General features: G+C 39.2%; 1 protein-coding gene across 1 annotated transcript in view; it reads right to left on the bottom strand.

The window, feature by feature from the left end:
- Positions 1 to 429: 429 nt before the first annotated feature.
- rab12 (RAB12, member RAS oncogene family) overlaps positions 430 to 13,968 on the bottom strand; it is a 31,440-nt gene continuing 17,901 nt past the window's right edge. Inside the window, exons 5-6 of the mRNA XM_059646221.1 lie at positions 10,597 to 10,701; positions 430 to 7,883 (exon numbers count right to left, since the gene is read on the bottom strand). Coding sequence (XP_059502204.1) covers positions 7,773 to 7,883; positions 10,597 to 10,701 — 216 coding nt within the window. The 3' untranslated portion in view covers positions 430 to 7,772. The remainder of the gene's footprint in view (positions 7,884 to 10,596; positions 10,702 to 13,968) is intronic.

The raw sequence follows: 13,968 nt of genomic DNA, 5'->3' as shown, positions 1-13,968 counted from the left end.
GCGACTAGAGCGTAAAATGCAGTACTAAAGGACTGCTGCACAGTTGTAGGAGCCATCTTTCAGATGAGATATTAAAGTTAATCTCCATCAAACCAATGAAGTGGATGTATGTATCCTTAACATGCCATTTCAAAAAGCAAAGGACTTATCTACTATGCCCTCTTTTTCCCATTCATTCACAGGATCAGGGCTTTGCTGGCTGGACCAGCGTTCAAGTCCATCCCTAATTGCATAGAGAGCAGTTATGAATCAATCACATTGCTGTACGTCTGGAGTCACATGGAGATCAGACCAGATCTCTCCCCAAAGACATTAGTGAACCAGTTGGGTTTTTACGACAATCGGCAATAAATTCATGGTCATCATTAGTCGCTTAACTCCAAATTTTTTATTGAATACAAATTCCACCATTTGCAGTGGCAGCAGTCGAACTAAGGTCCCCAGAGCAACATTTATCCTTTAATGAATATTGCAACAAAACAAGTAACTGTATGAAATAATGTAGATGCTGGAAATCTGAAACAGAGAGAATGCTGGAGAAAGTCTAAGTCTGGCAGCATCTGTGGAGAGGGAAAGATGCAACATGTTAACTAAGTAACTGAAAGTTTACTGCAAACAAATTGGCTGTCTCAATCCTTACATAATGACCACACTTTAAGAATACATAATTGGCTGCAAATAAAGTGAGATGTCCTGAGGGCATGAAAGACACTAAAGAAACACTATTCCTTAGAATCAAGGAAGCACCACAGCACACATAGAGACCATTTGGCCTATTGAGGCTGCAGTGAGCATCTGAAGAACATCCCACCTAGACCCAGCCTCCTACCCAATCTTCATAACCCTGCTTTTCCCATGGCTAATCCACCTAGCCTAGACATCTTGGACTCCAGGGGGAGATTTAGCATGGTCAATCCACCCTAACCTGCACTTCTTTGGACTGTGGGAGGAAACCAGAGCACCTAGCAGAAACCCACACAGACACAGGGACAATATGCAAGCTCAACATAGACAGTCACCCAAAGCTGGAATGTCACCCTTATTTTTAAAATAAAAAATAGATCATGACACTTCAGACAAAAAAGCAAATATCGGTAATCTGAACTAAAGGCAGCATTTCTATTTATAAGTCCACGTATGTCAAATTTCACAGAACATCGATAATAGTGCATCCATGATCTTTATATTTAGAGTACTGAAGCTATTGGTCCATTCAGCCACAATTCCAAAAAAGTCTTCAGAAACATTGCCCATTCCAGGGAACATCTGCATGCCTCAGCCCAGTTATGAAAGTACAGCGTCCTGGCATCACTGCCAGATATGTTTCTGCTCCTGATCTTGCTTCGTAAATAATTCCATAATTGGCTTGATGATCAGGGAGATCTGCACGGAGGAGCGGCATGGTGGCTCAGTGGTTAGCACTGCAGCCTCACAGCGTCAGGGTCCTGGGTTTGATTCCAGCCTCAGGTAACTGTCTGTGTGGAGTGTGCACATTCTCCCCGTGTCTGCGTGGTTTCCTCCAGGTGCTCCGGTTTCCTACCACAGTCCAAAGATGTGCAGGCTAGGTGGGTTGGCCATGTTAGTGTTCAGGGGTGTCTGGGTGGGATGCTCCAAGGGGCGGTATGGACTTGTTGGGCCGAAGGGCCTGTTTCCACTTTGTAGGTAATCTAATTTAATCTTACCTGAACACGTTCCCTGTCTCTATCCATAATGCTAACAATCCTCATCCTCACTTTGTTTTGTTCATTTGCAGGATACTATCATCCCGAAAGGGGCAGCATTTAAGGCCTATAGAACTGAACGGTTGTTATGTTAACTCAGAGGGCAATTATGGGTCTACTACGAGACATTGCTGTGGATCTGAAGTCTCATTTGAAACAAACCAGAATAGGACATTCCCTTTCCCATAGGATGCTAGTGATCCATATAACCTTCTTACGGTGAATGCACTTGTTTTTGTGAGGCAGATTCATTTAATAATTCAGTATGATTCCATTAGTTACAAAGGTGGTATCTTTAATTACTTAATCTTTAAATAAAATAAAGTTTAACGTGAGAATGTAAAAAGATTTTTATGAGTTTATCTCTGCTATAAAGGGATAAAATAGAAAGCATGAAATACTGGTCTATGTGATCTGGTGACCCCCGGCCTGGAGGCAGTGCCGACAGGTAAAATGTTAATATCAGAAGATGTGGGGCTGGCAGTCACAGCAGAGGATTTGAAGGCAGTTAGTGCACACAAGGACCGGGCAAGCAAAGATCAAAAGAAGAACACATAGTTCCTGTGAGGAAAAGTAGCAAATCACTTTCCGGAAGCAAATTTCCTGTTTGGCAGAAAAGAAGACAAGAGGTCTTGGGTGCCATCTATCCAAAATCTTCTGAAACATTGAAACCCGTGTGGATAATTTGGAGATACTAAAGAGCTGGGTGATTTCAGAGAACAAGCCAAAATCTGAACCTCGGTGTTTCGCAGACATTCACAGTACAGAAAGATATCATTTAGCCCAAAGAGTCCACACTGGCTACCAAAGATCTGACTACACTAATTGATTTTCCATAGCTCTGGAGATTATGGCAGCACAGCAAATAGTTAAAAATCACTGAAATGTTACAACAGCTTCTGACTCACCCATTCACAGGCAGAGTTCTAGACTCCTACTACCCTCAGGGTGAATAAAAATCTAAACTCTCCTCTTAGCCTTCTACCTCTTGTCTTAAATCTGAGCACTCTGGTTGTTAATCCCTCTACAAATTGTAAAGAAGTGTATCATGATCCATCCTATCCATACCTATTGTAATTGGGTCCCCTCTCAACCTTTGCTGCTCCAAGGAAAACAACCCACCCTGTCCATTTTTATTTTATAGTTCAGTCCCTCCAGCCCAGGCAGTATATTTGTAAATCCCCCCTACACACTCTCTAACGCAATCACATTTTTCATATCATGTGGTGGCCAGACTGAACACTGTACACTAAGTGTGACTCTAACATACTTTTTATACTGCTCCAGCATAACCAGCTCTTCTACTCTACGTCTCAGTTAATAAAGGCAAATATTCCATAAGCTTCCTTACATACTTTTTCTACCTTAGCCCTGCTACTTTCAGGGATCTGTGAATATAACACCAAGGTCCTTCTGATTTTCAGTAATTTCCAGAGTCCCACCATTTGCATTGTAACCCCTTGCCTATTAGTCCTCCCCAAATGCATTCCCTCACAACTTACAAGTTGAATTCCATTTGCGACTTCTCTAGACGCCTGGCAAATCCACTGATTTTCCTCCTGCAGTTTGTGCTATTTTGCACCCTACCACTTTTTGTGCATCCACACACTGCTTGGTCATACCCAGTCATCTACTTCCAAATCATTAACGGACACAAACAACAAGGGGCCCAGCAACAAGCCCTCTGGAACTCCACTGGAAGCTGACTTCCAGTCACAGAAATATCCATCAACCATCACCCTCTGGAACTCCACTGGAAGCTGACTTCCAGTCACAGAAATATCCCTCAACCATCACCCTCTGCTTTCTGACTCAACCAATTTTAGATCAAACATGCCACTTTGCCTTGAATCCTACGGGCTCTTACCTTTGACCAGTCTACCATGAGGGGCCTCAAAAACCATGCTTAAAGCCCATCTAAACCACATCAAATTTAACTTTCTTTTAACATCTCACAGCTCTCCACCCAATGCCTATACCTATGTCATTCTATCAGTGGTTGGTTGGCTAAACAAAACTCCGGAAACCTGTACCACCAGTACTGTTGTGACCCAAGGAAAAAAAGATTCATAGAACCTTATGATAGTTGTGTACATGAAATTCAAAAGCACTATTGACTTATCCCATACGAATAATCAACAACAAATTGTAGAAATGAGTAGCTGCATGTGCCCACATTCCAGTAAGGAGTGGTGCGAAGGCTTGTTGTTACAAAAAATGCCTCTGCTGGACCAATTATTTACAGTGAAACACGTTGTATACTTTTATTCATTGATTCATATATAACTTACCTTGGCTCTGGTTTGAGCTAAAATAAAAATGACAAAATTTGAAACATGGTCATTCAGTAAATTTGATTATTTTGGTTAATGGTTTCCCCATGGAACCATAATATCAAGCTGTATAAGAGACACTATGCACAGGACTGAATATTTGATATGCTTTATTTCAAAAGCTATTTGACTTTCTCAAAAGCCTGACAAATTATCCAGACCAGCACTGCCAAATTAAGAAAGTCAATCTGGTAAAATACAAATTAGAAAATGCAATATCATGCCTGGGCAGGTGCCCTGCGATACTGCATTCAAACATGTTCTGGGTTCCTTTCTTCAGAATCTGGTGATTAAAACATTTTGGACTTTGAGCATGCAAGGGTGGAGAATGGAATGTGTATGTCACCTTTCAATTTACTTTTCCAGTGAATGCATCTTGGTTGGACATAGTGCTTGGTTATTCTTAACACATTCTTATTTGCTTTTTTGCACATCTGTCTGCAAAACTTTTCCAACGACTGGGTTAATAATGGGCTAAGCACAGTACATTTCCACAAATGCTGATGGCAATATAGATTTATTTTTTCCAAATGGAAACATTAAATACAATTTTGTTTAAAAGCTTTGAGCCAACTTACATAAGGAAAAGCTAATTATGCTCAAGGGACTGCAACTACAGAATATTCCCTCCAATTTTCATCATGTTGTTGTTGATGTGGATTAAAAAAAACAATTTATTTAAATACCTTCAATGGGCAAGGAAAGCATTTTGCGTGTAATATAAAGTTCATGAGTATATAAATATAAAAAAAATCATGTTACAACTATCAACACAAACATCGTTACCATATCTAACTTCCAAGAAAGAACAAAACATCACTGAACTCTAATTATATCAAGATGCTTTCTAAATTCAAATCAGTAGGCTTATACCTTACAACCTGTGGTTTTGAAATAAGTGCTTCATATTCTACTAAACTAGGATCCACAAACACTATGCAGCAGTCACTTCCTTCTCTTCATGGCTGCATCTAACTTCATTTTGTTCATACTTTTCCAGTTTATTTTTAAGAAAAAGACAAAATGATCTTTTTTTCCCCCCTAGAACTTGGCCAGTGAATTGTTCATTAGTGTAACCCAGTGGTAGTTAACAGAGTTTTGACATACACAGCATTTCGAATTACTGCTCTGCTGTTACAAATGAAAATACATGATTTCTTCCTTTATGAGACAAGGGGGAATGACATGGGATTTGAGTCATAGTTATTTCTTTAAAGTTAGCACGCTTGGTTGGGGATTGGAAAAAGACTGTATATCTGCTCTAGCTCTAAAGAAAAATAACATTCTTTTGTGGGAAATTCACAATATACAGCACATTATTGCCTTTTCTCATGTTCAGTTAGTCTAAACTTAAAGATTGCATTCAATACAGGTTCAGGTGGAGTGGGGTGATGTGGGCAAAAAGGCTGACAATCAGCACTAATTAAAAAAAGTCACTTCAAGTTTAGTAATATTTTCCCCCACAATAAAACTCAATTAAAAAGCATAGTTGGCTTTTCTCGCCCTCTTTAAAAGAAAAGGTACTTTTAACAAACAATTCATCATGGCAAAGGCTTGGAAGATTTGTAAACAATGTGATACTTGATTCAAGGAAAGATCTATATTAAGTTTGCACCTTGAATCTCAAATATCTTAGTATTTATCCAGGGAAAGGAAGGTCAATATTTCGAGTGTTCGATATGTAACACACCATGGGTACAATAATTTACAAACCAATTACTATTGAAGCTGAATTAATGGAGCTAAATTCTGAGGCTCAAGGACAGAAATAGTGTTTTTACCATAGCTTCAAAAAGTTGAAGCCATGGCAAATTTGTTTCAAAGGAACAGATGGAAAGAAGGGCCAAAGTTTTAAAGTATGGCTCACAAGATATAAAATGCAACCCAAAATCAGCATTAATTTTAAGGTATCTTTGAGACCAATAAAATTCTTCCAAATTAGCTTTAAAATTGAGAGCTCAGGGACAACAAAATGCAGCTGTCTCTAGAACAGCCAAGAAACAATCTTGAACAGTGCACACCTGTACTGCTGGTAAAACCAGGCATCTCCCCACATGGACAAGAGTTGCATCCTATATGAAGCTGAAGGGTCAGTGCAAAACCCCACACTTGCAACATTACGTTGCCCTGTGGATTCAATTGTCATCAATTACTCTTTAGTTAGGAAACAAAAAATCTAATATCTTCATGGTTTATGTATATATATATATAGTTTTAATAGGTCACAATTTTACATACCATGCTTACACTGTAATCCATGAAAAAAGTCAGCTACACCAACAAAAGAGACTTCACTTTTTAAATAACACATGCACTAATGGGTTGGAAGACCTACTTCATACTCTATGTAAAGCACTGTCTTCATGCACAATCTGGAATCAATAGCTCTACAGGTGGAAAGTGAATCTGTCCTATTGCAGGTTCCATTACGTATAATGTTCTTTAAGTTATCAAAATTACTTCCTTGACCATTAATATAAACAAAATGAATACTGTCCTCTTATTTGACATATTTCTACAATAATCTGCAATACTGGGTAAGGAAGCTACTTTGCTGCTCGTATTACGAGCCATGTCTGAAGTGGGTTTTCTTTAAGTAAAAATGCACCCATTTTACAATGTGCTTGGCACCTGAAATTAAAACTCAACAACATTATGAGGGAGTGCTGCTCACTGTTATTATGCAAGTGAGAGGCGCAGTCATTTGCACAATCAAAACAGTTCTCAACAGACCAAAATTTAAACATTTGATCTTAATAAGGCAACTTCTATAAAATGCCCATTTGAAATTTCATATACATTATAAAATATCCACCTAAAATCTTAGCCCACACCACCCCTAGTGTTTTTTTAAAGCATAAGTGCTTCCAAAGTGAGCACAAATAGTGTCTTTTCTCAACAGTCAACTTGTTGATGACTACCAAAGGAGAATTTTAATTTTGCTCTTTTCAATATAGAGTTGCGTCTTTGAAACAAAGTAAATTAAAGTTAAAATAGCACGACCTCTTTCTGCCACTGTGCACTTATTCTTTGCAGCACACTGGGAACAACTCCTTCATGTTACAATGTAATGTATACTATATGTTTTTTTTCTGAATGACTGAAATAACAAGTTAGTGTTACCTTTTAGTTCCCAACATCTGAAAGAGAGAGAGGAAAAAGAATATAAATCAATCAGTCTCTGTACCAACATTCAAATGACAAATAAAAGATGTGGCTAATGGGATGCGCTCCTCCTAAAATATATTCCAAATCTGTTTTATTAGTTCCACTGTAAGGTGCATGTCTTGCACTATTCAGGAAAGAAAGGGAGTGTTAATACTAAGGTACTGTGGACAATGGCAGCCTTGTACTAGTGATTAGACAGCCATGTTCAGTGGATTGCTTTTCTTGGGAGTACCAAAACTTGTCCCTTTCAAACTCATTATAAACACGTGGTACTGCACACCAACAATAAATACAGTACTAGAATAGAAAACATCAACTTTGCCAGAGATCAGAGGATTTTTTAAAAAAATGTGCAGTTATTCTGAACAGTGTCATTTGATCCTATACCATTTTAAAAATCTCACACGTAGACAAAATTAGTCTTGAGCTCTTGTCTGGTCATTCCTACAAAGTGCAACGATGACAATGGCGAGGCTGATTGTATTACAGCAACGCACAGACATGGGTACGAGCTTAGTATGGCAGAGTAGTGGGAGCACAGAAGCACTGGTCAGCAGCAGCGAACGTTCTGTCGAAGCGGTGGCAGTTCTGGAGGAATTTCAGGCTCTGGTTGCAGTGATAAAATGCTGTTTGATAATTCTCGTCTGGGTACATCGGGCAACTAAAAATTAGAGTAGAGATTAAACATAAATGTTTGTGAAAGCTTGCAGACATATCTTAAGAAAATCCAATTAAAAGATTCACACAGAATTAGACATATAATAAATAACAACAACAGAGTTAACATTTTGGGTCTGGTGACCCTTCCTCAGGGTTAATAATAAACAATATTAACAAAATAAATAATGTCATAATGGTTAATCATTTCGCTTTAATTTTTTAACATTCAACATTTTGTTGCAGCACAAAAGCACAGATATGTTTCATGCAAAGTGATATAAACACAAAGGAGAAAGAAATAGAATGTTTTGCTGACAGGGTTGGACAAAGAATGATAGGAGGAAACTCTTGCAAAACATAAACATTGGCTGGTAAGCAGCGAGTGCTGTAGGATATACTGATAAACAACTTGAATAAGATTGCACGTGGTCTGAGGTGTAGCAACAATTTTGGCCACTGGCCATTCTCAATGATGGAGGGCATTCACCTCGATCTTTAAAGGTTAACAGCCACTTGTGCTACTCAGTGTTTACATTGAATCTTCCAGACTGTGCACCTTAGAATTAGGCATACCATTCAGAAATACTGAGTGCTACTGATAGCAAAGGTTAACAACAACTTATGCATTTATCTGTTTAGTTTAACTGTGAAACAAATTGCAAACATTATAAATCATGAAGAAATGCACAACGGCAGTGGTCCTCCTGTTCCAATTTGCACTAACTCCAGACCAAACCTTTACAAGCTACAGTCCACTGCAACGGGCGGGGGGGGGGGGGGGGGGGGGGGGGGCATGTACGGTGAGCCAGCAAATTCATTGTACACAAAGCGTGCATGGGGAACTGCTCATGGAGCCTGGCTGGTCAGCAGTGGGACTGTGAAAAATTCTTTATTTAGAGACTGCTCCCTCTTATCTGAGTGCACAAGAAGCAGAGGCATGCGGTAAGTGTAGATTATTATTTATCAATTAGTGCCATTTTGATTTGGCCAGAATATGAACAGTGATTTTAAAACTTCAATATAGTTTACATCTGAGTTTCAAAACATTTAAGAAAAGTCAAGTCCACTCTTATACAGCTTTGTTTCTCTATTTTTCTAGCTTTTTCACTAAATCTGCACTTTTTCCACCCCCCTGGAGGGTTGATGTCACAGGAGCTGGCAGTCAAGGATTTGAATCTGGGACCTTAAGGTCTATCTACATCGGCACAGTAATATATGACTGCCTCCAGCTTCTGGAATGGTTACACGTCTACAATAAAACTTCTTCACCTGTGTGTACACCCTTTCAATATTTTACATCATGAAGCCCTATGCATTTATAATGTTATCAGGGACATGATACACATGGAACAGGCTGTAAATGCACTTGGTAGCATTTATTTTAAGTTGTTGCAAGGTTTTTAAAATCCCAGCTCTAGAAATAAGAGGTAAAGAAAGGATACCAATCACCACAAGATGTGGTGACCACCTATCTTTTGGTCTTGCCATATTTTCTATCTACTGTTTCTATCCCTCTGGATTTTGCCACACTACATTGCAGATTACAGAAAGACAGCATTTAAATCATTGGCAGAACAACTTACTGCAGATGCTGAAAATCTGAAATCAAGACAGAAAGTGCTGAAAAAAACTCAACAGGTCAAGCAGCATCTGTGGAGAGAGAAGTGACAACGGAACTGAATGTCACTGAAAAGCTAGGGATCTAAGTGTCGCTATTAAACCAAGAGACCTTGGAAAAGAGGATACATTTGGTTTCATTGTTATGATAGTGTAATTGCAATAAGAATGGTTTAATGTTTACAGTATGGATGCGATGGCCTAGTGGTATTATCGCTAGATATTAATCTAGAGCCCTAGATAATTTTCTGGGTACCCATGTTCAAATCCCACCATGGTGGACACATTCAAAAAAAAATTTGGGATTAAGAGTCTAATGATAACCATGAAACTGTTGCCGATTGTGAGAAAAATTCATTTGATTCACCAATGTCCTTTAAGGGAGGAAATCTGCCATCCTTACCTAGTCTGGCCTCCGTGCAACTCCAGAGCCATAGCAATGTGGCTGACTCTCAAATGCCCTTTGGGCAATTAGGGATGGGCAACGAATACTGGCCTGGCCAGTGACATTCACATTCCATAAATTAACACAAAAAATTGTACCAAAATGTATTTTTATTCTTAAAGTTTGTCACTTCAACATTTATGGCTGGTCCCCATACTTAAGATATGGCCCTCTGATTGAAAGGTACATGCAATCCTGCTCTGGACCCATCATTTAGTTCTTTGCTTATTCTATTATCCCGACCCTTTATTTTGTAGCAACTAATTATTCCTTGTTCTTTCCTCCATTCCCTAACTCTCTTGTCCTCTGCTTGCTGTTACATTTCTAACAATCAACCTGAAACACTATCTCTATTAATCTCTCCAGCCATGTTACTTGATTTGCTGAGTAGTGTTCAATTTTCATTACACAACATTTTGCTTTAGCATGAATTATTTGAAGTTGCTCATGCATGTAGGATCACCACCAATGTGATATGATAGCACTATAAGACAATATTGGAAATGATTCACTTTTGGGCTGATATTTGTAATACAGCATTCTGAAGTTCCAAAATTCAACAAAGTCAAATTTTCCAAATCATATACAAAGATTGCAAGTGTTACAGCAGTTCCTGCTGTTAAATTTTCATTTGCCAAATAAATGAACTTGCCTTATTTAGGATGTCATCCACAAGCTTCATAAAGATCTCATTGACATTATAGTTGTCCTTTGCACTGGCTTCACAAAAACGCATCCCAGTTACCTGCAGGGCAAACTAAGGAAGTGAAAGAATAGAGACATTTAGCAAAACATCTACAGCCGAAAGTTTATTGTTTTAAATTTAGAATATCATCAAAAGTGGCAAAAGGTCCATTTTAATTCAAACTGACATGCTACACAACGACATACAAATCTATTCTGACAAGAAAAAAGGAAAGACTGAATGACAGAATACTTTCTCTGCAATTTTACTTCACTTTACTGGCGAACAGGTTAAGGCAGATCCTTTAGAAAAATGGAGTTAAAGATAATTGCATTGTCTTTCCACCGGGATTCTACCGATATCCAGCCACAGGTGGTGATGGTGAGCTGCTTTCTTAACATCACGGTGGCCTGTTTGGAGTTGCGACTCTCGTTGCTGTTAGAGTGTTCCAGGATTTTGATCCAGCAATAGGAAGGAACAGAAACATATTTTCAAGTCAGGATGGTACGTGACTTGAGACAGATATTTGGAGGTGGCACTGTTCTCATTTTGCAGAAATTGGTGAGTTGCGGGGCAACTTTTAAATAGCCTGTGTTGGAGGGAGTGAGTGCTCAAGGTGGTGAATAGATTGCCAATCAAGGAAGTTCCTTTGAGTGGTACGCTAGGATGTGGAGCGTTGGTGGAGCTGCAAATATGGAGGTAAGTGATGAGTATTCCATCATGGTTCTGATGATACAAAAACTTAGGAAAATCTTTGGTGGTAAGTTACTGGCTGCACAATACAGAAAACTTTGACCTGCTCTCTTATCCATTCTATGTGCGCAGCTGGTCCAAAGAGGTTTAGGGTCAAAGTTGACTGCTGACATGTTGACAATACAGGATTCATTGAACGTTAAGGCAGGTGCTCCACACTTTGCTATCTCGGATTCTCCAGCATCTGCAGTTCCCATTATCTCTGATACAATCTTAACCTCACTGCGAAGCCTCATCCAGGGATGCCAAACCTGAAGAAGTTACCCTTCTCCCTCTGGAAAAACCTCAGGGGATCTCTCTCCCACTGCCACCCCTCTCTCTCTCCCTATTTATTTCAGAACCCTCTCCCCCTCCCCCCAATTCTGATGAAGGGTCTAGGCCCGAAATGTCAGCTTTTGAGCTCCTAAGATGCTGCTTGGCCTGCTGCGTTCATCCAGCTCCGCACTTTGTTATCTCGGATTCTCCAGCATCGGCAGTTCCCGTTATCTCTTTTATTGCAGATGGTCTTTATTTGACACTTGTAACAATGCCAATGTTATTTGTCACTTATGACTCCAGACTTGAATGTTTTCTAGATCTTGATCGCTGCATGGAGGTACACAACATGCAATGTGTGCCTCCATGAAACGAAGTTTATAAATGCATAAATACTAGGCTCCAGTGTACTATTCTTCACTGCCTGGCTATTCAAGATTTAATATAGGACGCTGTCCTGAGGATCTCCCACTGCAATGTCTTCAGGCTACGATGACTGACCTCTAACATTCACAACAAGCTTCTTTTGACCTTGGTATAGCTCTAATCTGTGTGCCCCCCCTCCCCCACCACCTCCGTCCAATATGCACTAACTTCACTAAGGCTCCTTAACGCCATACTGTGAAATGCTGGGTGCATGTACTCACGCTCACCACCTGAAGTCAGCACTTTTGTCCATGCTTGGATTAAGACTGCAGTGAGGTCCAGAATGGAGTGATCCATGCAGAATTCAAACTAAACATCAGTGGGCTGATTATTGGTAAATAAGTGCTGTTGGTTAAAATGGTCAACACTTTTCATCACTTTGTCAATGATTTGAGATTAGTCTCATGGGGTGATAGTTGGTTAAATCAGAATAGTCCTGCCTTTTGTAGACAAGGCAATTCTCCACATTATTTCATAGATGCCAGTGTCATAGCTGTAAATGGAACAACTTGGCTAGAGAAGTACCTAGTACTGAATTTGAAGTCTTCAGCACTACTGCTGGGATACTGTCAATGCCCACAGTCTTTGCAGCATCCAGTGGTTTCAGCAGTTTCTAGATATCATGTGGAACAAGTCAAATTCAGAACTTAAATATTATTGAAAAAAAGGCACATCTTGTTGGACCTTTTCATCTTGGAAAATTCACAAGAATAATAATGGGGAAAATCAATATTTATACTGCTTGAGAGGACAGTGCTTATCGGTTTCAAAGTGGATTTTAACAGAATACTGCCATCAAGCCAAAAAGTCATTCTGCCTATCACCCACATAGTAATGCAGAATATGAATTTTTGTGAAAATGATATCATATGTAGGCCATATGAGTCAAAGACTGCTTATGGTATTAAACAGCATATCCCTTTTGCTGTCCACAACTAGCAAAGTACTGATTGCAACCAGCCAGTACGTGCTTAATAATTCCTGATAATGTCCAACATTAGAGACATTTCTGCAATTGAACAACATTTGCTTCATAATCAACCAAAGAATTATGCTGACAACCAAGTTAGGATACAGTTGGGCTCATAGTTCAGTTCATTTGTATGTACTGGAAGCTACAACATTAAACAGACAGGGCACTGCTCTTTGTAGGCAGAAAGAACATATATACATACTGTGCCCGCCGGTTTGATTCAATAAAGTAGGTCACAGCCATTTGCTGTTTCATTTCTCAAAGTAATGCCTTGATCAACCAGTGGTTTAAAATGTAAACAAAGTCTATCACTTAACTGTCAATCATAATTAATGAGCACACTCTCCATGGCAAAACAGAAGTTTTAAGACTATTTAGACAGGTTGGTTGAGCAGGCAAATGCATGGCAAAGCAGCATAACCTAGATAAGGGTGAAGTATCTATTTCAGTAGGAAAACAAAAATTGCAGAGTATGATTATGATGATTGAGTGAGAAATGGTGACAAATGGATCCTTGTACACCTGCTAATGAAAGCAAGCAGTCAGGAATAGAAGAATTCTCCACCTTTATTGTGGAGAATTTGAATATGGGGCAAGGATGTCTTGCTGTAACTGGACAGGGCCTTGGTGAGACCACACCTAGAATATTGTGTGCAGTTTTGGTCACTTTGTCCAAAAATGTACTTGACATAGAGGGAGTGAAACCAAGTTTCTAATTAGGGATGAGCAACAAATGGCAGTTTTGCTAGTGGCACATACATCCCATGAATGAGTTAAAAAATATGTAAATAGTTAATAGAAAGCAAGAAGTTTAGTACAAAATATTAAAATTTGAGAATAGGAGAAGAGTACGTGGATTTTGAAGATACATTGTGGACCGTAGTTCAGAAATTCTTCTCATTAAATATGACCTAATTGCAGAAGAAACATCC

Source organism: Stegostoma tigrinum, chromosome 5 (genome assembly GCF_030684315.1).
Source record: "Stegostoma tigrinum isolate sSteTig4 chromosome 5, sSteTig4.hap1, whole genome shotgun sequence".
Classification (NCBI taxonomy): Eukaryota; Metazoa; Chordata; class Chondrichthyes; order Orectolobiformes; family Stegostomatidae; genus Stegostoma; species Stegostoma tigrinum.
Note: the sequence above shows the minus strand (reverse complement) of the source record. Positions and strands in the feature narration are given on the sequence as shown.